At 50.1% G+C, this 24101-nt stretch overlaps 1 protein-coding gene across 1 annotated transcript in view; it reads right to left on the bottom strand.

Annotated features, from left to right (window-relative positions):
- LOC141173169 (uncharacterized) overlaps positions 1-24101 on the bottom strand; it is an 85524-nt gene that overhangs the window by 21333 nt on the left and 40090 nt on the right. Inside the window, exon 6 of the mRNA XM_073657802.1 lies at positions 22847-23031. Coding sequence (XP_073513903.1) covers positions 22847-23031 — 185 coding nt within the window. The remainder of the gene's footprint in view (positions 1-22846; positions 23032-24101) is intronic.

The following is a 24101-nucleotide window of genomic DNA, read 5'->3' as shown; positions in this document are numbered from 1 at the left end:
CCCCAGAGGCAGAAGTTGCATCAACAGCAGACCAGGAGAATCTACCCTCTGCTAACAATGAACCTGTCGTACCCACGGTGAGCCAAAGAATTCGTAGGAAGTTGCCCAACCTACCAGTGTCACCTCAAAATACTAGTAGAGCAGTTCACATTGAACCCACCACACCAGGGGTAGACACAAGGGACCAGGAGAGAGCAGTGACAGATAGTGTACGCCGTAGATCCACCAGAAGTACAAAAGGTCAGCTCCCTGCCCGTTGGAGAATTTAAAATGCAAAGTATGCTGTATATAGTTACCTGTAAAGATATAACAGAGATATTGCCGGTTTTGAAATGTTTTATATGTGTGCATTTAAGCTGTTTATCTAGTTACCCGAAAAGGGTCCAAAGACTTTTAGGTTATGGACGGTGAATAACCAAGAACTTTCCCTTATAAATAGTTGCACTTGTAAAAGTGCCCCTTTGTGACAGACCACTGAACAAAAGCTCGTGGAGGTGGCTGAAGACGTGGTCCAACATCCGGATCATCAATGCCCTGCAGCCACCCCAGGGCCTCCGTGGAGGGTTTTAGACGTGTCCCTCAAATTTGCACCTTGTTTCAGTGGAATGGACACCTGGTTGCAGATTATACTGTAACCTGTAAAAGACTATAATGCTTGTAAATATTCTAATGTATCTTGTTAGTGCTATTGTTATTGCTAACTGTTATTTTGCAAAACATTCTCAGTCCCGGAGTACTGAAATTAACTAGGGGAGAATGTTGCACCCCAGAGGGTCCAGTTGCCACAGTGTTATTGCCTCCTTTAAAAGAGGTATTGCCATGCCTGGAAGCAAGCAGGGGTTTCCTGGTGAGGAACACTGTACATGCAACACTTCCTGTCTCCAGGCCAGCAAGGGGAGACCCCTTCCCTTGACAACTGGTATCTGGGGGCGGGGTTAGTTTAGTCAGTGTCAGAGAGTCGAGTTCAGGACATCGAGGAGAGAGGAGCTAGGGACTGGAGCAAAAGATAGCTCGTCCTAGCTGGACTACACAGAGAACCGGACACCGGAGTCCGAGGCTGTGGGGGATTTCAGGATCAGCAGCAGATACCGTAGGGCAGGAGATTGCAGGTCTCCTGGCCCCATCAGACGCCCGGAGGCTCAGCAGCACCGAGGGACCAGTACCGCCAAGGAGGAGCGAGGCATCCACAAGGCCCAAGCTGCCAGCCATACGGGTGAGCACAGCACGTTACACTCAGGGACGTGGGCTACATCACAGCTACAAGCAGAGTAGACAAAAGAGTATAGTAAGAACGGCAGGCCTACAACTCCACCTGGCCAGGAGGACTCTATGCTTGCTCCCAGACTGACCAGGCTCTTATCACTAGTCAGTACTCCAGTCCAGGCCTGTCTAATCGCTACTGTGGCACCCCAGGGGTCTGGTCTCCACAGTAATAGCAATGTTATGTCTGAGAGCAGGTGGGAGGTCTCTTGGTCAGGAATCCTATGCATGCCACACCTCCTGCCCAGTCCTGGGAGGGGAAGAACTTCCCCTATATAAAGCTGGGGCTGAGGCAGGGTTAGTGAGAAGAGAAGAAGAGGAGTCCCAGACAGAGACATAGTCTGGTCTGGAGAGGAGCAGCTTAGGAAAGAAAGATCAGGAGCTCAGTGGGAGCAGTGCTAAAAGGAATCAGGGGCTGGCAGCTGAAGAGCTCACCCTGATTGAAGAGTTACCACCGGACCCGGAGTCCGAGGCTGTGGGGATTAACCCAGACCCAGCAGCAGAAACCGCCCGGCAGGGGATTTCAGGTCCTCTGGCCAAGAAACCCGAAGGCACGGTCACACGCGTGGGACCAGCACCGCCGTCGTGGAGCGGAAGCCACTAGAAGGCCCCGAGTCACCGGCCATACGGGTGAGCACCACACGGTACACTCAGGGACGTGGGCTACCTTTACCCGCCTCTAGCAAGGAAGCCAGAAGAGTACAATTAGTTGGGGAGGCCTACAACTCCGCCTGGCCAAGGGGGATCCCATCTGCTCAAGGACTGACCAGGCCCCGACCGCTAGCCAGTACTCCGGGAGGGTCTATCTTTGTCACCAGTAAAGACCCTGAACTTGACCGCATCGTCTCTGAGTGGTTCCTACTACCCCCATCATCCACGTCGGCTGCCCTGAGGCCATACCCCTCCCGTTGGGGGTTATACCATCCACGCTGCACCATCCTTCCACCGGCCTCAGCGGTCTGCCCTGCAGCGGCAGCTCCATAGCTGCATTCAACGGGTGGCGTAGTCGTCCTACATCTACTGCTAATATACCGCCACTTAGTCTGACACCCTGGGCACGGACCAGGTCACCGTCACAAGGACTACTACCCCTATCCAGATCCGGCTCCGGGTATCCCTTGAACATGGCCCAGGGGGCGCGTCAGCTTTTGGCGTAGTCGGCAGGATTTCGTGCCCGCAACCACCGGGTACTGCGTGCCTGAAAAAAGAGACTTTTAAACTTACCTGTGGTGAAGATTCCCGCCATCCGGCGCCATCTTCAGCCTTCTTCCCGCCATCGGTGAAGATTCCCGCCATTCGGCGCCATTTTCAGCCTTCTTCCCGCCTTCCGTGGAGTTTTCCCGCCGTTGGACGCCATCTTGAAGACGCCGCGCGGGAAGAAGTGGGGCGTGGACTCCGAAAGCGCGCGAGAACTGAAGCCCCGCCTCACGTCCAGACGTCGCGGAAAGTCCTGGAAGGAGCCCAGCAGACGCTGACGTCACAGGAGCGCGACGGAAGGTCCTCAACCCTGACGATCCACTGCGGAGCCGCGGCCTACGGAAGAGGATCATCGCAAGGTAGGCCACGGTCCACTAGGGGGGAGGAAGATGTCGGATACGGAGGAGAGCTTCACTGCCTCAACCCCCGCCAGCGCCAGCGCTGCTGCAGTCATGCCTTTTACCATGCCCTATATCCCGGGAGCAGCCTGGCTACCCCAATACTCAGGGGAGTCACATACCCTGAATGACTTTAGAGAAAAGCTGGATAGCCTCTTCCAGGTGTACCCCCTCACAGAAGAGCAAAAAGTGAGCATCCTGGTGGCCCAACTAACCGGGGCAGCCCAAAGGGAGGTAAAGTCCTGGCCACCTGGGAGAAGGACTGTCGCGGGGATACTAACCCGGCTGAGGGACACCTTTGATACCCGCACCTCAGCCGAGATTAAGCTTAAATTCTATGGGTGCAAGCAGCGAGCACATGAGAGTATAAGGGACTATGCACTAAACCTACAAGAGGCCCTGAGAGCCATTAAGCAGACCGACCCCGACAGCGTGGGAAACGAGGACAGGCTGTTGACCGAACAATTTATAGAGGGACTATATTGTAATGTCCACCGAACCCAGTTGCGGGCCATAGCCTTACAGGATCCTCATCTGGACTTTGCACAGTTCAAGGACAGAGCCATGCGGGTGCTCCGAGAACCGGCACCGGGTGGCGTTGTGACCCACAGGCGCCCAGCTATCACTTACCACCAGGAGGCGGCGCCCTTGTCGGCAGGGCCTGTGGGGGCTGATGCGCAGGCTTTGAACAATGACCCGGCTCCAGACCTGCACCATCAGGTCCAAGAGCTAGCTAAAAGCGTTGCTGCGCTAACCCGAACTGTGCAGTCTTTACAGGTTTCCACTCCAGGGAAGATCCAGCTGGCATCCGGACCGGAGGACATCCCGTGGCGTCGACCAAGGAGGACCCCACCGGCCAGAGGAAGACCCAGCGACCAATACAACGAGGACGGACAACCCATCTGCCGCCGCTGCAATCAACCCGGACATATGGCAAGGTACTGTCCTTTAAACTGGCACAACCTGGGGTAGAGGGCCAACCCCCAGGAAAAAGATCACCAGGCCCATCGAACTGGCGCGACAAATATGTGGGAGGACTTCCAGTCTTGCCTGTGGTACTGGATGGCATTCCTATGAGTGCCCTACTGGACACCGGGTCACAGGTCACCACCATCCCGTACGTGCTCTTCAAGCAGTACTGGAATGACTCGGATATAACCCGCTACCCTGACGACGACTTGAGTATCATTGCCAGCAATGGTCAACCCGTGCCGCAGATCGGATTTAAAGAGATGACCATTAAAATCGGTAGAGTCGAACTGGCAGCACAGGGACTGATCATTGTGGACATTGACAAGCGCGAGAGTCACCCAAAGATAACTCTAGGAACTAATGTGATTGAAAATTGTCTTGCAGAGGTGATTTTCATTTTACAGCAGGTTGCCAAGAACGCCAGCTCCGGCCAGCAGCGAGTGCTCCAGAAAGAGATCCGGGCACTGATGCGACGGCAACTAGTGGAACTCTCCGGTGGTGAGATTGGTAGCGTAAGAATGTGTGACCCTTTCCCTATTGCCATACCCCCGAAAAGTGAAATGATGATTTGGTACCGGGCAGCTATTGGTCTGAGAGGTAGAGATTACCAGGCCATGGTAGAGCCAGTCTACTCAGACAGTAGGCCCACCATTTTGACAGCCCGGGGGGTAGTTGATGTATGCCATGGGAGGGTACCCGTTCGCATAATAAATATTGGGAAAAGGGAAGTATACCTGCCCCGGTATGCTACGCTAGCCAAATTATATACTATCAACCAAAATTCTATACAGTCTGTGGAACCCTTGCCTCCATCTCATCCGGAGGAAGGTAACGGCTCTGAGAAAATAATGGAGGATTGGTGTCAGCAACTACATTTGGGTACTGACTCCACTCCCTCCCACCAGAAACAGGGAGTCTACCGGGTGGTTCAAGAGTACGAAAGAGTGTTTAGTAAACACCCGTTAGACTTCGGGCGAGTCAAGGGGGTAGAACATCACATCCCCACGGGAGACCATCCTCCCATAAAAGAGAGGTATCGACCCGTACCCCCTGCACACTACCAACACGCCAAGGGGATGCTTAGAGACATGAAGGAGGCTGGGGTAATCAGGGAAAGCTGTAGCCCCTGGGCAGCTCCACTAGTCTTGGTCAAAAAGAAAGACAACACCATGAGAATGTGTGTAGATTACCGGAAAATAAACCGTATCACACACAAAGATGCGTACCCCTTACCAAGAATAGAGGAGTCTTTGGCTGCTTTAAAATCTGCTAACTTCTTCTCCACCTTGGATCTCACTAGCGGGTACTGGCAGGTTCCTGTAGCAGAGGCGGATCGGGAGAAGACCGCATTCACCACCCCGATGGGACTTAGTGAGTTTACCTGCATGCCGTTTGGACTCTGCAACGCACCAGGAACCTTCCAGCGATTGATGGAATGCTGTCTGGGACACCGGAACTTTGAGACGGTCCTGTTATACCTGGACGATGTCATCGTCTACTCCAAGACCTACGAGGACCACCTGAAGCACCTGGCGGAAGTGTTTGAAGCTCTGGCAAGTTACGGCCTAAAGGTGAAACCTTCCAAGTGTCACCTCCTGAAACCAAAGGTGCAGTACCTGGGACACGTGGTGAGTGCTGACGGAGTGGCTCCCGACTCTGATAAGATCACCGCAATTAAGGAATGGCCAAGCCCCTCCAGCGTAAAGGAAGTGAGGCAGTTCCTCGGGTTGGTAGGCTACTACCGAAGGTTCATTCCCGGTTTCACCAAAAAGGCAGCTCCTATGCAGGACCTCCTGATAGGCCAGTCCAGGAAGGCTAAGAACCAGAAGCCACCCTTCAGATGGGAGAAGCTGGAAGAAGAGTCCTTCCGCCAGCTGAAGATGGCCCTCACGGGGGATGAAATCCTGGCGTACCCTGATTATAGCCAACCCTTTATCCTCTACACCGATGCCAGTAACATCGGGCTAGGAGCCGTACTATCCCAGATCCAGCAGGGGAAAGAACGGGTAATTGCTTACGCCAGCCGAAAACTGCGACCCACCGAAAGAAACCCTGAGAATTACAGCTCATTTAAGCTAGAGTTCCTGGCAGTGGTGTGGGCAGTCACCGAACGCTTTAAGCACTACCTCGCTTCTTCCCGGTTCACCGTGTACACGGATAACAACCCGTTGACACACCTGGACACTGCAAGACTCGGTGCCCTAGAGCAGAGGTGGATGGCCCGCTTGTCCAACTATGAGTTTACAATCAAATACCGGGCAGGACGCTCCAATACCAACGCAGACGCCCTGTCCAGGATGCCAAACCTACCGGACGTAGGGGAAGATTCAGAGGAACTGGAAGAAGTTGAGCTCCCCGCGTTCCACCGTCATGGGACTATCCAGTATTCCCACCGTGTAAAAAGTAAGCAAACCGCTACGTTGAACCCCTTACCTCACTACAACTGGGTGGAGACGCAAGACAGTGACCCTGCCGTCCGTCTGGTAAAGGAGATGCTGACTCGGCCAGATGCACGCCTTGACCCAGACACTCCGGAGGAAGCCAAGCAACTGTGGGCTGAGAAGAGTCGACTGTTCCTTTACAAGGGAAAGTTGTGCCGCAGAATGGTTAACTCCCGGACGCATGAACTAATCTGGCAAGTAGTGGTGCCAAGAAGAGACGCAGCTATGGTGATGGAGGCATACCACGACGGAGCTGGGCATTTCGGATGGAAGAAGCTGGAGTTCCTGCTGCGCGGGCGGTTCCATTGGGTAGGCATGAGAGGAACCATCGAGAGGTGGTGCAGAGACTGTGGCCCATGCAACTTAAGAAGGAGGGACCGTGCCAGCCAGAAGACTCCCCTGCGGTCCATCATCACCAGACAGCCGTTGGAACTGGTAGCCTTGGATCATGTAAAACTGACCCCAAGCAGAAGTGGCTACGTCTACGCGTTAACCATCGTGGATCACTACTCCCGGTTCCTGGTTGTCGTCCCCGTCAAGGACTTAACGGCTCACACAGCAGCTAGAGCCTTCCAGCAGCACTTCTGCCGTCCACATGGATACCCGGAGCAGGTGCTGACGGACCAGGGGCCTGCCTTTGAAGCGGAGGTCTTCCAGGAGTTCTGCACCCTGTATGGATGCCGGAAGATAAGAACAACACCCTATCACCCGCAAACTAATGGACTATGGTGGTGATAGATCTCCTGAAAACATTGCCCCTGGAGGAACGCAGTCTGTGGCCTGAGAAGCTGCCCGACCTGGTGGACCTATACAACCACATCCCTGTAGGTTCCACCAACTGTACCCCGGCTTACCTAATGAGGGCAAGACCTGGTAAGCTTCCTGTTGATCTGGTGATGGGAGTCCTGACACCCGAGGACACTTCACCAGAAGCCAACTGGGACACAGAGAGGCAGCAGCAATACCGAAAAGTACAGGAGAGCGTGGAGCGTAGTCTCTGTCAAGCTAGGGAAAGACAAGAGAAAACTTACAACCAGTATGCTCCCGCTGTTCCCCTGGTGCCCGGAGAGCAGGTCTTGAAGAGGAAAAGACGGCTCCACAAGTTGGACGACCAATGGGAGAAGGACCCGTACACCGTACTGCCCTCAAGCCACGACAACCCAAAGGTCTGTACAATCAGTAAAGACGGAGGGGAAACCACAGCCATTGTATCCCGGGATCACCTAAAGAAGTGTCCCGAACAGCTACGGAACCCTGAAGAGGAACAAGAGGACCCTCGACCCGTAGAGGAAAGGGAAGATATGGTCAGTACTGTGCTCGGAGACTTCCCTCGGTCTTGGACTCAAGTCAATGGTGCTGTTGTGGTACCCGTCCTCACGTTCCTCCAACCAGCATCCCAAGTGCCTACGGAGACACAGGTAGAACTGGAAGAACAGCCGGTCCAGGAGGCAGAAGGCCCCACACAAGCAGACCAGGAAAATCAACCCTCTGCTTATAGTGAGCCTGCCATACCCCTAGTGAGCCAAAGAGTCCGTAGACGGCTGCCCAGTTTACCCTTGACAGCTCCTATACCCTGTAGCTCAGGGCCAATCAACCAGCTCCGTAGGTCCACTAGGGTCACTAGAGGCCAGCTGCCCATACGGTGGAGGATCTAAATGTTCAAGCTATTTTATTAATGTTTACCTGTTTATTGTTGCTTGTGTATAATTATGTGTTTCTAGTTATTTATAGGAGTCTTTGGTGGATTTACCGGGAATCCTTTGTGCATATAGTTGGAGCGTAACCCAGGACGGACTGAAAGACTGTTAAGGACTCGGGGCAGGACAGACCCCTACCTGGTTACGTCTCCCTGTGTTGGTGAAATGGACACCCTTGTTTTCCTCAAAAGTTACACCCGGTTGCGGACACGCCGTGACCACCTTATGTGTTGTCTCTATTAGAATGTTATTGTTTGCACCTTGTTATGTTTACAAAAGTATGTTTAGTCCCGGAGTACTAACTTTCACTAGGGGGGAATGTGGCACCCCAGGGGTCTGGTCTCCACAGTAATAGCAATGTTATGTCTGAGAGCAGGTGGGAGGTCTCTTGGTCAGGAATCCTATGCATGCCACACCTCCTGCCCAGTCCTGGGAGGGGAAGAACTTCCCCTATATAAAGCTGGGGCTGAGGCAGGGTTAGTGAGAAGAGAAGAAGAGGAGTCCCAGACAGAGACATAGTCTGGTCTGGAGAGGAGCAGCTTAGGAAAGAAAGATCAGGAGCTCAGTGGGAGCAGTGCTAAAAGGAATCAGGGTCTGGCAGCTGAAGAGCTCGCCCTGATTGAAGAGTTACCACCGGACCCGGAGTCCGAGGCTGTGGGGATTAACCCAGACCCAGCAGCAGAAACCGCCCGGCAGGGGATTTCAGGTCCTCTGGCCAAGAAACCCGAAGGCACGGTCACACGCGTGGGACCAGCACCGCCGTCGTGGAGCGGAAGCCACTAGAAGGCCCCGAGTCACCGGCCATACGGGTGAGCACCACACGGTACACTCAGGGACGTGGGCTACCTTTACCCACCTCTAGCAAGGAAGCCAGAAGAGTACAATTAGTTGGGGAGGCCTACAACTCCGCCTGGCCAAGGGGGATCCCATCTGCTCAAGGACTGACCAGGCCCCGACCGCTAGCCAGTACTCCGGGAGGGTCTATCTTTGTCACCAGTAAAGACCCTGAACTACACCGCATCGTCTCTGAGTGGTTCCTACTACCCCCATCATCCACGTCGGCTGCCCTGAGGCCATACCCCTCCCGTTGGGGGTTATACCATCCACGCTGCACCATCCTTCCACCGGCCTCAGCGGTCTGCCCTGCAGCGGCAGCTCCATAGCTGCATTCAATGGGTGGCGTAGTCGTCCTACATCTACTGCTAATATACCGCCACTTAGTCTGACACCCTGTGCACGGACCAGGTCACCGCCACAAGGACTACTACCCCTATCCAGATCCGGCTCCGGGTATCCCTTGAACATGGCCCAGGGGGCGCGTCACTACCAGTAAAGACCCTGGGACTGCACTATAAGGACTCTGTGGTTATTTCTGCACCGCGACACCCTGCACAACCACCATCATCCACACACACTGCCCTGAAGCTACACTCTCCCTGTGGGGAGTTATACCACCCTTGCTGCCAAACCATCAGCTTCAGAGGACTGTTCCGCAGCGGCGGTCTCTATTAACCGCATTCCACAGGTGGCGTAGTCGGACATTAAATAACCTATATACATCTACTACCCTTGGATTGACCACCTGGGTCACGGACCGGGTCACCGCCACGGTGACTACAAACCCCAGCATCTACAGGCCCGGCTCCGGGTACCCCACGGCCCAGGGGGCGCGTCACATGGTGCGCCCAGCACATAGTATGATGCCTTCTTAGTTTCCCCCACACAAAGTTAGCTGACCCCACAGCCATTGCAAAGTACAACACCTCCACAGTCTCCATCACACAGTATCAATCCCCCTCAGTGGTTTAATTCACACAGTATGAGCACCTACATCCTCACGCACAAACAGTACGATATCCCGAAGTATCCCTTCAAAGAATTGATGCCCCCCACATGGTAAGATGCCACCACAGCCTTCCTCATATAGTATAATGTCTCGATGTCCATTCACAAACAAATTAAAAAAAGAAAAGAAAAGGATTCACATAGTTCTGTTATCCCGATGAGTGGAGCCGCTGTCTGCACTGTTCTGTGACTGTGTCCCGAAGCAGCAGGCGCGATGTAGTGACATCATCATGCCTCCTGAGCCAAGTCTCAGACAGCACAGATGAATGGTGGAGCTCACCGCTCCACCATTATATTCAACAGTATTTGCATTGTAATGAAGTGGATACAGATGAAAATGATACATGTTGCTCACATTCTGGGAAAGCAAAACAGGCCCCCAAATCTGGGACAGTCCTGCTGGATCAGGGACAGTCCTCCTGGATCAGGGACAGTTTCCCAAAAAATAGGGTGTTCCTCTTCAGGTTTTGGGGCCATTTTCAGAGTGAGTATTTGACTGTTCCTATTTACCAGCCAAAGTTTTGGTATGTATGTAGCTGGACTGTCATGTTATTTTGCTACTTTACACTGAGGTTCAACAGTTTTAAACTTTGCCTGGTTGTCAATAGGACTTTTTTATAAGATCCAATTTTTACCTTTTTATCTATCTGGAAATAGAAAAATAAAAGCAGCACTTTTTATGCAAAGATGACTGCAAGGCCCCAAAAATTTATCAACAAAATCTCTTGCATTCAAATCCAAAAAACAGTCCATGAGACGTTTCAGTTCAAAATGGCCGAGCCTTTCTCAAGCTATCTATCTATTATCTATCTATCTATCTATCTATCTATCTATCTATCTATCTATCTATCTATCTATCTATCTATCTATTATAATTATTATTATTATTATTTATTATTATAGCGCCATTTATTTCATGGCACTTTACATGTGAAGAAGGGGTATACATACAAGAACAATTACAATAATATTGAACACAATGTGACGGCGACTGGTACAGGAGGAGCGAGGACCCTGCCCGCGAGGGCTCACAGTCTACAAGGGGTGGGTGAGGATACAGTGAGGGTAGAGCTGGTCGTGCAGCATTATTTGTGGAGTGGTGGTTACTGCAGGTTGTAGGCTTGTCGGAAGAGGTGGGTCTTCAGGCTCTTTTTGAAGGTTTCCACGGTCGACGAGAGTCTGATGTGTTGGGGTAGAGAGTTCCAGAGTAGAGGGGAAGCACGGAAGAAATCTTGTATGCGATTGTGGGAGGAGAAGATTAAAGGGGAGTAGAGAAGGAGATCTTGTGAGGATCGAAGGTTGCGTGCAGGTATGTAGCGGGAGACTAAGTCAGAGATATATGGAGGAGACAGGTTGTGAATGGCTTTGTATGTCATGGTTAGGGTTTTGAACTGGAGTCTCTGGGCAATGGGGAGCCAGTGAAGAGATTGACAGAGAGGAGAGGCCGGGGAATAGCGGGGGGACATGTGGATTAGTCGGGCAGCAGAGTTTAGGATGGATTGGAGGGGTGCAAGAGTATTGGAAGGGAGGCCACAGAGCAGGAGGTTGCAGTAGTCAAGGTGGGAGATGATGAGGGCGTGCACTAGTGGTTTTGCAGATTCATGGTTGAGGAATGTGCGGATCCGGGAGATATTTTTGAGTTGGAGTCGGCAGGAAGTGGAAAGGGCTTGGATATGTGGTTTGAAGGAGAGTTCAGAGTCCAGGGTTACCCCAAGGCAGCGAGCTTTATGGACTGGGGAGAGTGGGCAGCCATTGACTATGATGGATAGGTCAGTTGGGGGGGTTGAATGAGATGGCGGAAAGATGATGAATTCTGTTTTGTCCATGTTAAGTTTTAGAAATCTAGCAGAGAAGAAGGATGAAATAGCAGACAGACATTGTGGGATTTTGGTTAGTAAGGAGGTGATATCAGGTCCAGAGAGGTAGATCTGTGTGTCGTCAGCATAGAGGTGATAATGAAAGCCATGAGACTCTATGATCTGTCCCAGGCCTAAGGTGTAGATGGAGAAGAGCAGAGGTCCTAGAACTGAACCTTGGGGGACACCGACAGATAGGGGGTGAGATGAGGAGGTGGTCTGTGAGTGAGAGACACTGAATGTCCTGTCTGTTAGATATGAGGAGATCCAGGATAGGGCCAAGTCTGTGATGCCGAGAGATGAGAGAGTTTTTAGTAAGAGGGAATGGTCCACTGTGTCGAAGGCAGATGACAGGTCTAGGAGGAGGAGGACAGAATAGTGTCGCTTAGATTTGGCAGTTAGTAGGTCGTTGGTAACTTTGGTCAGTGCAGTTTCAGTAGAATGGTGCGGCCAGAAACCAGATTGTAGGCGGTCGAAGAGGGAGCAGGAGGAGAGGTGGGAGAACAGCTCAGAATGGACGTGTTGTTCCAGTAGTTTTGAGACATAGGGGAGAAGTGATATGGGGCGATAGCTAGACAGAGAGGATGGGTCAAGGGAGGGCTTTTTGAGGATGGGAGTGATTGAGGCATGTTTGAAGCATGAGGGGAAGACACCAGTTGTTAGTGACAAGTTGAAGAGGTGGGCTAGGGCTGGGATGAAGATAATGGTAAGGTTTGGGATGAGGTGGGACGGGATTGGGTCAAGTTTACAGGTGGTGAGGTGTGATTTGGAGAGTAAAGAGGAAAGTTGATCTTCCGTAATGGTGGAGAATGTGGTTTTGGAGGAGGAGGGTTGAGTAGGTGTGGGGTGGGGCTGTGGGGGCTTTAGGTAAAAGCTTTGTCTGATGGTGTCAATCTTCTGTTTGAAGAATGAGGCAAAGTCTTCGGCTGAAATAAGAGGAGAGAAAGGAGGCACTGGGGGACGGAGGAGAGAATTGAAGGTGTTGAATAGTTGTTTGGGGTTGTGAGTAGTGTTGAGCCACCCCCGTAGTGTTCGAGTTCGGTTCGGTTCGTCGAACACCCGTGTGTTCGCCGAACTGTTCGTCGAACTGTTCGTCGAACACCTTCGAACACCGTTAAAACCAATGGCAGGCAAACAAAAACACATAGAAACACATAGAAAACACCTTCAAAGGTGTCCAAAAGCTGACAAACTGCTCAGAAGACACAACTAACACATGGAAAAGTGACAAGTACATATAGTCATGCGAAAAGAAAAGAGGTGGAGGAGTAAAAGGAGGGGGAGACACAGATATAGGCATGTCATGCCCTTCTAAAATCCAAAAAGTGAGAAGCCGAGACGGCCAGTCCGCTCCTGCCCGTGCCACCTCCGTGTCGCCGGGTTTGTGCCAGAGCCGCGGTGAACCCTGACGGCCAGCCCCCCTCTCCCAATACTGGTGCCTGTCCGCTGGTGGGTCGAGAGAGCCCCCCTGTGGTGGAGGCAGCTCTAAGCTTTTTAATTTAAATTGTCCCTCTAATTTGAATGAATACACTTTAAATCCATTTACAAGGATCTATTGGAGGGCAAGTCTCATGCCAGCAGCCGCGTAATTCCAGCTCCAGTAGCGTCCACTAAAGCTGCTGCAGTTAAAAAGCTTTTATAAGGATCGAGCTCGGCTGTCCACCGCAAGGCATCCTAGTGCCAGTCCCAGCCCCTATGCCTTGGGGTGCCTCCTGATGCTCTTCACTAAGTATCCCGTGGTCCCGAAGCATTTCCTTTGAAAAAATTAAGTGTCCAAACTACAGGTGGTGTAGCTTGCTTAACAGCCGGGATAATCCGCTGACTAGCAGACACTGCTACTAGGCACAAAGTATTTCCTGGGCTAGATGCAGTTAAAAATTTGTAAGTAGATACTCTCGTTGGATGCTGAGAAAGCATTCCATAGAGTCTCCTGGCACGCCATATATGATTCTCTTAAAAAGCTTGGGGTAGGGGTCTAGGGGACCCTTTTATAGCCAAAATCACGGCCCTGTATCACAATACGTCACCTAGGCTGAAGATAAATGGAACTGTAGCACCGAGGGCTCGGTTGCTACAGACGTATTGCACCTCACCCAGAGGTGTGATATCTCACTCTCAGATAAGGATGGAGTGTGGATCAGGACCCGACACCTGCATGCATTACACCACATTGCCGTGGGGCAGGGCGACCAATATGCCCCTGAGATGGGCACGACAGTCCCTGTCCCTGGCTGGAGTGGGGGGAGGGAACACTGAGGAAGGGGAACCCTGCAGTGCAGGAGCAGGGAGGAAGCAGTTCCTGGGTGCATTGAGAAGGGAGTATAAAAGGTGGGCACCATCTTAGTTCAGTGCAGAGAAGTCTGAGCAGAAGTGGCAGGGAGCAGGGGCTCTGCATGAGCTCTGCTCCGGAGGCGGGCCTAGTAACAGAGGCCCAGGCCTGCAAGAGGGAGAAGGAAGGAAGAGGAGCGGAGAAGGCTCCAGGAACGAGGAATGAAGGGATCCCAGGGGTGCGGACGGGCGAGTCGCCACCGCACGCCCGAATCCACCTGCGTGGAGGGGTCAGGCCAAAGGGGGAGACCGGTCCCCGAACTAGTGGAGGCAGGAAACGACCCTCAGCTAGAAACCGGAGGCTCTGACATTTTATGTGGCGCAGCCCCTTGCTCCACCCGCTAGGAAGGCACCACATAGGGTCAGGGAAACTGGCGCCAAGTTTACCAAGAGGAGGCCCGAGGCAGCCGGACAGAAGTGTTGGTAAGAAAGGCCAGACAAAGGACACACAAAGGGGGTCCTGTGAAGCGCTCCAAAGTTATCTGGGAGTTGTCTGAGCCCCTCACCTGGTGAGCACAGTACGACGTGGGCAGCCGTTACCTGCAGACGTGGTCTGGATAATAAGAACTGTGAGTAAAGGCCCTGAACTGCATCACTGACTCCGTGTCGTTACTGCTGCTGCCCTGCACCATCACCCCCATCCTCCGCATACACTGCCCTGAGGCTATACTCCTCCCGTGGGGAGTTATGCTACGCTCTGCTGCACCCACAACACCAGCCTTAGCGGTCTGCCCTGTAGCGGCGGTTCACTCTGACCGCAATCCACGGGTGGCGTAGTCGGACATTTAAACATCAAAACCACATAAATAGTTCCGCCACTGGTTTGACCGCCCTGAGCCACGGAACCGGATCGCCGCCACGAAGACTACAACCACCAGCATCCACCAAAAAGGGTCCGGCTCCGGGTGTCCCAAGGCCCAGGGGGTGCGTCAGAACATTTTCATCACCTTTCACAATCACCAATGGGACAAGGCAGGGATGTCCTCTGTCCCCTCTCTTATACATCCTAGTGACGGAGCACCTGCTCTCATCAATTTGCCATAACCCCAATATTAGGTGGATTGAGGTGGGAGGCACCGAGTACAAGTGCTCTCTATTTGCTGATGATGTCCTAGTATATATCACTCAATCACATATATCCATCCCTGCTGTTATGGCTGAAATAGATCACTTTGTTACATGGTAACATTTTAAAATCAATGCAGCGAAGTCTGAGGCCCTCGATGTCTCCCTCCCTAAATCCATATAGGATTCCATCCAGTCCAACTTTCCCTTTGCCTGGCCCTCACAGGGTATCAAATACTTAGGAATTCCTATTCATAGAGACCTCTCCCATCTATGTTATCTTAATTTTGGGCCCTTTATTGAACAATTCCATACAGACCACGGTTGGCAAGTTGGAACTGTGAGATTCACTACGTGCACCACTGGTATTTTGTGGAAAAGCACATGTAAGATTCTGCAACAGTCTCTGCTGATACTCCTGCATGCGTGCATCCCTTTCTATGGCAGGAATAATTTCTGCAAATTTACTTTTGTACCGGGGATCTAACAGTGTGGCAACCCAGTAGTCAGGATTATTTCTAATTCTCACAATTCGAGGGTCATGTTGCAGGTAGTGCAGCAAGAAGGCACTCATGTGTGTTGCGCATCCAGGAGCACCAAGTCCCTGTTGTGTTGGTGGCGAGGTAACAATCATGCTTCCTTCCTCTGTCCTCTCCCCCCAACCTCGCACAACAGAAATGTGATCAAGGTCTCCCTCATCTGATGAGTCTTCCATCAGTTCGTCCTCCACTTCTTCCTGGGCTCCTGCACCTTCCTCACTAGTTTGGCTGCTACCATGCGCCCTGGTAAAATCATCTCCCCCACCCTCACATGCCTGCCGCCCTGGTGCTGCCGACCGTCTGGACCTTGCAGATGTTAGCCCTTCCGCATACAACTCCTCCTCCTCTACTTCCTCCACCTCCTCTTGTGCCACCACCTGACTCCGAATTCTGTTTAACATGTGCTCCAGCATGTAAATCACCGGAATAGTCATGCTGATAATGGCATCGTCAGCACTAAACATCTTCGTCGCCATTTCAAAACTGTGCAGAAGGGTGCATAGGTCCCTGATCTGAGACCACTCCTCCAGCGTGATTTGCCCCACCTCTGAATCTCGTTGGCCCAGGCTATACGTCAGAACGTATTGCACCAAGGCTTGTCGGTGCTGCCACAGTCGCTGCAACATGTGCAGAGTTGAATTCCACCGGGTAGGCACATCGCATTTTAGCCGGTGAAGTGGCAGGCCCAACGACTTCTGTAGAGATGTAAGTCGCTGAGCTGCGGGATGCGAACGGCGGAAGTGAGCACACAGCGACCGTGCCCTCTGCAGAAGGCCATCTAGTCTGGGATAGTGGGCTAAAAATTGCTGGACAACCAGGTTCAACACGTGAGCCATACAAGGCACGTGTGTGACATTGCCCCGGCGAAGGGCCGCACCCAGGTTTGCAGCATTGTCGCACACGGCCTTCCCTGGTTTCAGGTCCAGTGGAGACAACCATTCATGAAATTGGTTCTCCAGAGCTGACCACAACTCCTCAGCTGTGTGACTCACATTTCCCAGACATTTCAATGTAAAAACTGCCTGATGACGTTGAGCCCTACTGCCAGCATAGTAAGGAGGTGTGCAGGATCCCTTCTGCGCAGTTAGAAAGCTTGTGGCATGACCAGACAGGCTTTGGGTGCAGGTGGAAGACCGAGAGGAGGTTGAGGAGGCAGAAGCAGTGGAGGAAAAATGACATAAAGAGGATTGACGCACAACTCGTGGGGACGGCAAGACTTGGACAGCAGCCCCTTGTCCTGCTGTCACCATAGTTACCCAGTGCCCAGTCAGCGACATGTAACGCCCCTGTCCATGCCTACTCGTCCAAGTGTCTGTGGTGAAATGCACCCTGTCACACACAGAGTTTCTCAAAGAAGCGGTGATGTTGTGTGCGACATGCTGGTGGAGCGCAGGCACACCTTTCTTTGAGAAGTAGTGCCGACTGGGCATCTGGTACTGGGGCACTGCGACGGACATAAGGTCTCGAAAATCCTCTGTGTCCACCAGGCGGAAAGGCAGCATTTCTGTAGCCAAGAGCTTGCAGATGGTGAAATTCAACCTCTTAGCTTTCTCATGGCTAGGAGGAAATGGTCTTTTACTTGTCCACATCTGAGGGACCGAGGGCTGGCTATTGTGCTTAGACGGGGTTGATAAGGGTGTCCCCGGCAAACTGCCGGTCTGTGAGGAAGATGCAGGCGGACATGTTAGGTTGCCTTGATCCAAAGGTGGTGCTATCGATGTCGGACAGCGCTCAAGACCAGCTGGTGTTACCACCTCCAAAGAAAATGATGACCTGCCAATCACGCTGGCTGTTGCGGGTAAAGAGGTGGCAGGTCTGCGCCCCAAAACAGGTGTGACTGCTGTCCCCCCAGTCACAGAGGATGAAGAGGCCGCGGATGCACAAGATATGGCAGACGGTGGTTGGCCCGGCCGGCTAGACCACATTGTAGCACACTGAGCTTCCCACTGCAACTTATGCTTCATGTCCATGTGCCGGTTCATGCATGAAGTACTCAAACTATGTATTTTTTGGCCTCTACTTAGCTTTTGCTGACAAATGTTACAGATAACACGAGTTGGGTCATCTTTATCGATCTGAAAAAATGCCCAGGCTATGCAAGGCTTAGCACCCATGCGACCTGAAGAGCCACCACGACTTGTGGTGAGAGGCAGAGTTGTGTTTGAGGATGCAGTTGTTGACGTGCTTCCAGTACTACGTCTCTGTCCAGGAAGGCGCAACCTGACCTCGTCGTCACTAGCATCTTCCTCCACCTCCTCTGCTGACCTCATCTCTTGGCTGACTGTGGGTTGACAGTAAGTGGGATCTCCGACCTCATCATCATCACCCTGTGCGTTATCACACCCGTCGTCCTCAGAGCCAACCTGTTCCTGCCCTGACAAAAAACTAAAGTTGTCGCTCCAATCAGGTATTTGAGTCTTATCATCGTCTTCCTCATTGTCTCCACCAACAGGAGTTACAGTTTGGGAATGAGGGTCTACATTATGGTCAGAACCTTCTGCGTCTGGTCCTGGATCCGACTCATAAAGATTCTGGGCATCAGTGCAGATCATTTCCTCGTCTGGATTCACAGAAGCGCTGGAGTCGACCTTTGATTCCCAGGCTATAGTATGAGTAAACAGCTCTGCAGACTCAACCATCTGTTCTACCTCATACTCAGACGGGCAGCTGGAGATTTGGGAGCTGTGAGGAAGCAAGTGCGATTTGGGTGACACCTTTGAGGACTGGAGTATTTGTGATGTTGAAGTTGATGTGGAGGAGAGCCCACTTAAAGGAGCACTTGATATCCGTTGAAGCACCTGCTGTTTTTGTGCCTCATCTGGAATTTGTAGCGATTGGCGTGGCCGTAAGAAAGGGATCTTATCACATTGTCCGCTAAAAGAAGTAGACATTTTAGTTTGGCTGGAAGATGGTCTTTCTTCTGCACCTACCCCACGGACACAACCTTTTTTCCCCTTCCCAACACGCCTATTCCCCTTTCCACCAGCAGCAGGCCTTTTTCCACTCATTTTGGTGGTTAACTAATTCACAACTCTGGAGTTGTTTGCACAAAAAAACAATGGATGGTAACCGAGCAGAGCTGAGTGGCCAAACTGTGGTATTAGGCCAAAACTATTGGCTGGGTTAGATGCAGAAAAAAATTATTTTTAATTTGCAACCTGATGGAGATCAGTATAGATGGACTAATAGACCAAGTCCCACACACCGCTAGAAGCCCAAATATTTTTTCAGAGCTAGATGCAGAAAATTTTTTTATTCAATTTGCAACCTGATGGAGGTCAGTATAGATGGACTAATAGACCAAGTCCCACACATTGCTAGAAGCCCAAATATTTTTTCAGAGCTAGATGCAGAAAAAAATTATTTTTAATTTGCAGCCTGATGGAGGTCAGTATAGATGGACTAATAGACCAAGTCCCACACACTGCTAGAAGCCCAAATATTTTTTCAGAGCTAGATGCAGAAAAAAATTATTTTTAATTTGCAACCTGATGGAGGTCAGTATAGATGGACTAATAGAACAAGTCCCACACGCTGCTAGAAGCCCAAATATTTTTTCAGAGATAAATGAAGAAAAAAATTATTTTTAATTTGCAACCTGATGGAGGTCAGTATAGATGGACTAATAGACCAAGTCCCACACACTGCTAGAAGCCCAAATATTTTTTCAAAGCTAGATGCAGAAAAAAATTATTTTTAATTTGCAACCTGATGGAGGTCAGTATAGATGGACTAATAGACCAAGTCCCACACACCGCTAGAAGCCCAAATATTTTTTCAGAGCTAGATGCAGAAAAAAATTATATTCAATTTGCAACCTGCTGGAGGTCAGTATAGAAGGACTAATAGAACAAGTCCCACACACTGCTAGAAGCCCAAATATTTTTTCAGAGCTAAATGAAGAAAAAAAATATTTTTAATTTGCAACCTGATGGAGGTCAGTATAGATGGACTAATAGACCAAGTCCCACACACTGCTAGAAGCCCAAATATTTTTTCAGAGCTAGATGCAGAAAAAAATTATATTCAGTTTGCAACCTGATGGAGGTCAGTATAGATGGACTAATAGAATGATGCTATGCCCAAAAGATTTTACTTCACTAGGTGCAGTAAAAAAATTGGTATTCTATACACAGGTGGTATATCTTGCAAAACAGATAGGCTACTCCACTGACTAACACACTCTGCAATAGGCCAAAAAGGATTAGCTTTGCTAGATTCAGCCAAATGCTGTGAAAAAAACTTGCACAGCACTGGCACAGACCTGCCTGGCAAAAACTGATAGGAACTGATGTAACCTAGTCCTGAAAAGGACTCCAATTACAATTAGTCTTTACTCCCACAATCTATCTATTTAAGAGCACAGACCTGCCTGATAAAAGTCGTAGGAAATGCTGTAACCTAGTCCTTAAAAGGACTGCAATCACAACTATTCCCTACTCCCAAGCTATCTGTATATTTGTGCGAAAATTGGCTTGAAATTAACAAGGTATAGCGCACACAGCAACAGCGGTGCCGTCTAACACGCAGCTGCAGCAGTGAGAAAATGGTGGCGACGGGGAAAATGGCTTGGTCTTATAGGGCAAGGACATGTGACATACACTGCCAATCACACATGCCCTTGCTTGTGTGAAAAAAAGCACTTCGCTCCGTGTGTGCGCTGCTGATAGGCTGACAGATTGCACCTCCCCACTGCAAATGCGGGAAAGAGAAAAAAAAATGGAGATCTTCATTGTTCCTGCAGAGATCCATCCCCTGCCCCTCCCCCCGCCCCGCTGTACACTCAAACTGCATATTAACATTAATTTTCATCATTACTGAGAAAAAATCCAGTTATGATTTTGGTGCACGAACAGTTATCGAACATAACCTCGAACAGCCGAATTTTTCTCAAATTGTTCGTGTTCGCCGACCGGCTCGAACACCGCCCAAAACAGCTCGAATTTGAGATTGGCGAACAGTTCGAGTAGAACAACGCTCATCTCTAGTTGTGAGACAGGGAGGAAATGAAAGATGAGAAGTATGTTTGTTTTGCTGCAGTGAGTGTGGACTTGAAGGTAGTGAGGGACTGTTGGAATGCGATGAAGTGCTCATTGGAGTGGGACCTTTTCCATCTATGCTCAGCAACCCTGGAGGCCCGTCCCAGTTCTTTAGTTAGGCTGGTGTGCCAGGGTTGTCTGTTGATTGTGCGAGCTTTGGTATGTGTGAGGGGGGCGACCGAATCGAGAGCTGCAACTGTTGTGGTGTTGTATAAAGTGGCAGCAACATCTGCATCATGTAAGGAACTAATGTCTGTAAGAGGGAGAAGGGATTCAGAGAGTGAGTGTAGGTCAAGGTGTTTGAGATTTCTGCGAGGGTATGCAAGTTTGTGGAGTGGGGATTATTGCCCTGGAGAGGAGAGGGTAGAGAATGTGAGTAGGTTGTGGTCAGAGAGAGGGAGAGGTGAGTTAGAGAGGTTAGATAGGGAACAGAGGCGGGTGAAGATGAGGTCCAGCTTGTGGCCGTCTTTGTGGGTGGGTGTGGAAGACCACTGGGTAAGACCAAAGGAGGAAGTGAGGGATAGAAGTTTAGAGGCAGCTGAAAGGGAAGTGTCAATGGGGATGTTGAAGTCGCCCATGAGAATAGTGGGGATGTCAACGGAGAGGAAATGAAGTAGCCAAGTGGTGAAGTGGTCAAAGAAAGTGGTGGCTGATCCTGGGGGGCGGTAGATGACAGCCAGTTGGAGGTTGGAGGGGGAGTAGATGCGCACGCAGTGCACTTCAAAAGAGGGGAGAGTAATTGAGGGCGGCAGTGGGATATGGGTGAAGGAGCAGTTTTCTAAGAGGAGGAAACCTGTTCCTTCACCGTGCTTTCCGGTGGGGCGGGGGGTATGGGAGAGGTGGAATCTGCCATACGAAAGTGCAGCAGGAGAGGCCGTGTCAGAGGGGGTGAGCCAGGTTTCAGTGATGCCAAGGAAGGAAAGCTTGTTGGTGAGGAAGAGGTCGTGAATGTAGGAAAGTTTGTTGCAGACGGAGCGAGCGTTCCATAGAGCTCCTGTTAGGGGGATTGGGGAAGCGGGGACTGGGTGGATGGGTATAAGGTTAGAAGGGTTACGAGAGTTTGGATAGATCGTGGGTAGCAGGTGAAAGTGACTGTGGGGATGTGGTGAGGAGGGCCAGGATTTGGAGAGATGTCGCTGGCAGTAAGGAGAAGCAGAGAAAGCGCTAGTAGGTGGGAGCAGGAGAGGGCATGAGGTGGCTGTCTGTGTTTGGAGGCAAAGGATTGTATGTTGAGGAATAGCTCTGAGTAGGAGGTGAGATGGGTGGGGAGAATGGAGGGAGAGATGAAGAGTTCCTTACTAGGTGTAGGGATTAGGGGTGGTTTGAAAAGGTGAAGGATTAAGGGGGTGAGAGTGAAAACAAACACAAACATTGTTTACTGTGACTTAGTATCCAGTTACCTTCAGTTCACTTCAGAATCAATTCAGAATTAATTCATATTTCTCACACTTAAGCAATGGACACTTAAGGTGATGGACACAGACTAAAGTCTGACACAGACTCCTGGCTCTCAATATATTTGTAACAGAATGCATTCAGCTGTGAACCAGATGGGAGTGGTCTGTGCTCATCTTGATCAGCTGATTAAGGCTGAACCAGATGCTGGATACTCAAAGGTTCAGTAAACAAGGTCATAAATGAAAGTGGGGGGTGGGTGGTGTAACTTGGGTCATGTACCATTAGTATATAGTAGGAGCAGAGAGATATAGGGAAGGCTGCATGGAAATCAGGATGGCAAAGTTGGGTCACGTACCATTAGTATATAGTAGGAGCAGAGAGATATAGGGAAGGCTGCATGGAAATCAGGATGGCAAAGTTGGGTCACGTACCATTAGTATATAGTAGGAGTAGAGAGATATAGGGAAGGCTGCATGGAAATCAGGATGGCAAAGTTGGGTCACCTACCATTAGTATATAGTAGGAGCAGAGAGATATAGGGAAGGCTGCATGGAAATCAGGATGGCAAAGTTGGGTCACGTACCATTAGTATATAGTAGGAGTAGAGAGATATAGGGAAGGCTGCATGGAAATCAGGATCGCAAAGTTGGGTCACGTACCATTAGTATATAGTAGGAGCATCTATCTATCTATCTATCTATCATCATTGCAGATCAATATATTGATATATTTATCATGTAATTGAACCATTAGTTGAAGGCAAAATATTTACATGCACATGAAAACTGAATGAAAAAAAGTTGACGTCTACCTGAGTATACTCAGACTCAACAGCCCGTTTCTTCCTGGGAGCCGGCAGTACGGGGGGACGCGGTTTATATCGCTGAGAGTATTTGAAATGTTTCACAAGGATCACAGTTAGTAGAATCAGGATCATTGTTGACGCAAGGAATCGTGTGATATTTCCCATTGTATGGTCTCGAGCTCTTGAAGTTCCTTGAAATGGAAAATGAAAAATTTGTTATTTTTGTGTAGCAAAAAATAAGCAACTGCCCACTAAAACTGACCGTAGTGACAGTTCTCCCTAAAAATAACTGGGATATATTACCACAGTTATTGCTAAAGAATAAAAATATAAACATGAAATTCTGCCTCCCTACTAGTGTTGAGCCACCCCCGTAGTGTTCGGGTTCGGTTCGGTTCGTCGAACACCGGGATGTTCGAGGAACTGTTCGTCGAACTGTTCGTCGAACACCTTAGAACACCGTCGAACACCGTTAAAACCAATGGCAGGCAAACAAAAACACATAGAAACACATAGAAAACACCTGCAAAGGTGTCCAAAAGCTGACAAACTGCTCAGAAGACACTCTGTTTAAAAAAGCCGGCCGGCAAATTCAGCAGCGGCATACACCGGTACCCGACAATTTAGACAAGAAGGAATAGAGCATCACACATAGATTAGATAGATAGAAACATGTCAGTCACACATATAAGAAGCACAGTGACAGTGTTGGTTACTGCATTTGTCATTTAGTGTAAAGGATTTATTAAAAAAAATATTAGTGTTTTCATGCACCGTCTCTTTAAAAAAGCCGGCCGGCAATTCAGCATCTGTACCCGACAATTTAGAACAGAAAGAATAGAGCTTCACACATAGATTAGATAGATAGAAACATGTCAGTCACATATATAATAAGTACAGTGATAGTGTTGCTTACTGTACTTGTCATTTAGTGTAAAGGATTTATTTAAAAAAATAATAGTGTTTTCATGCACTGTCTCTTTAAAAAAGCCGGCCGGCAATTCAGCAGCGGTACCCGACAATTTAGAACAGAAAGATAGAGCATCACACATAGATTAGATAGATAGAAACATGTCAGTCACATATATATGAAGTACAGTGATAGTGTTGGTTACTGTACTAGTCATTTAGTATTAAAATAAAGGATTTATTATTAAAAAAATTGGCGTGGGGTTCCCCTTAATTTTAGGCTCTAGCGGAGGTTAAGCAGACGGCTGGGGCAGATGTTTGAAGCCTGGGAAGGGGGTAATACCCACGGAGC

The sequence above is a fragment of the Phyllobates terribilis genome, unplaced genomic scaffold (assembly GCF_046119375.1).
Source record: "Phyllobates terribilis strain yellow unplaced genomic scaffold, ASM4611937v1 Scaffold_12__6_contigs__length_324123572, whole genome shotgun sequence".
In the NCBI taxonomy this organism is placed as follows: domain Eukaryota; kingdom Metazoa; phylum Chordata; class Amphibia; order Anura; family Dendrobatidae; genus Phyllobates; species Phyllobates terribilis.
The sequence above is the reverse complement of the archived record's forward strand: the minus strand, read 5'-3'. Positions and strand labels throughout refer to the sequence as shown.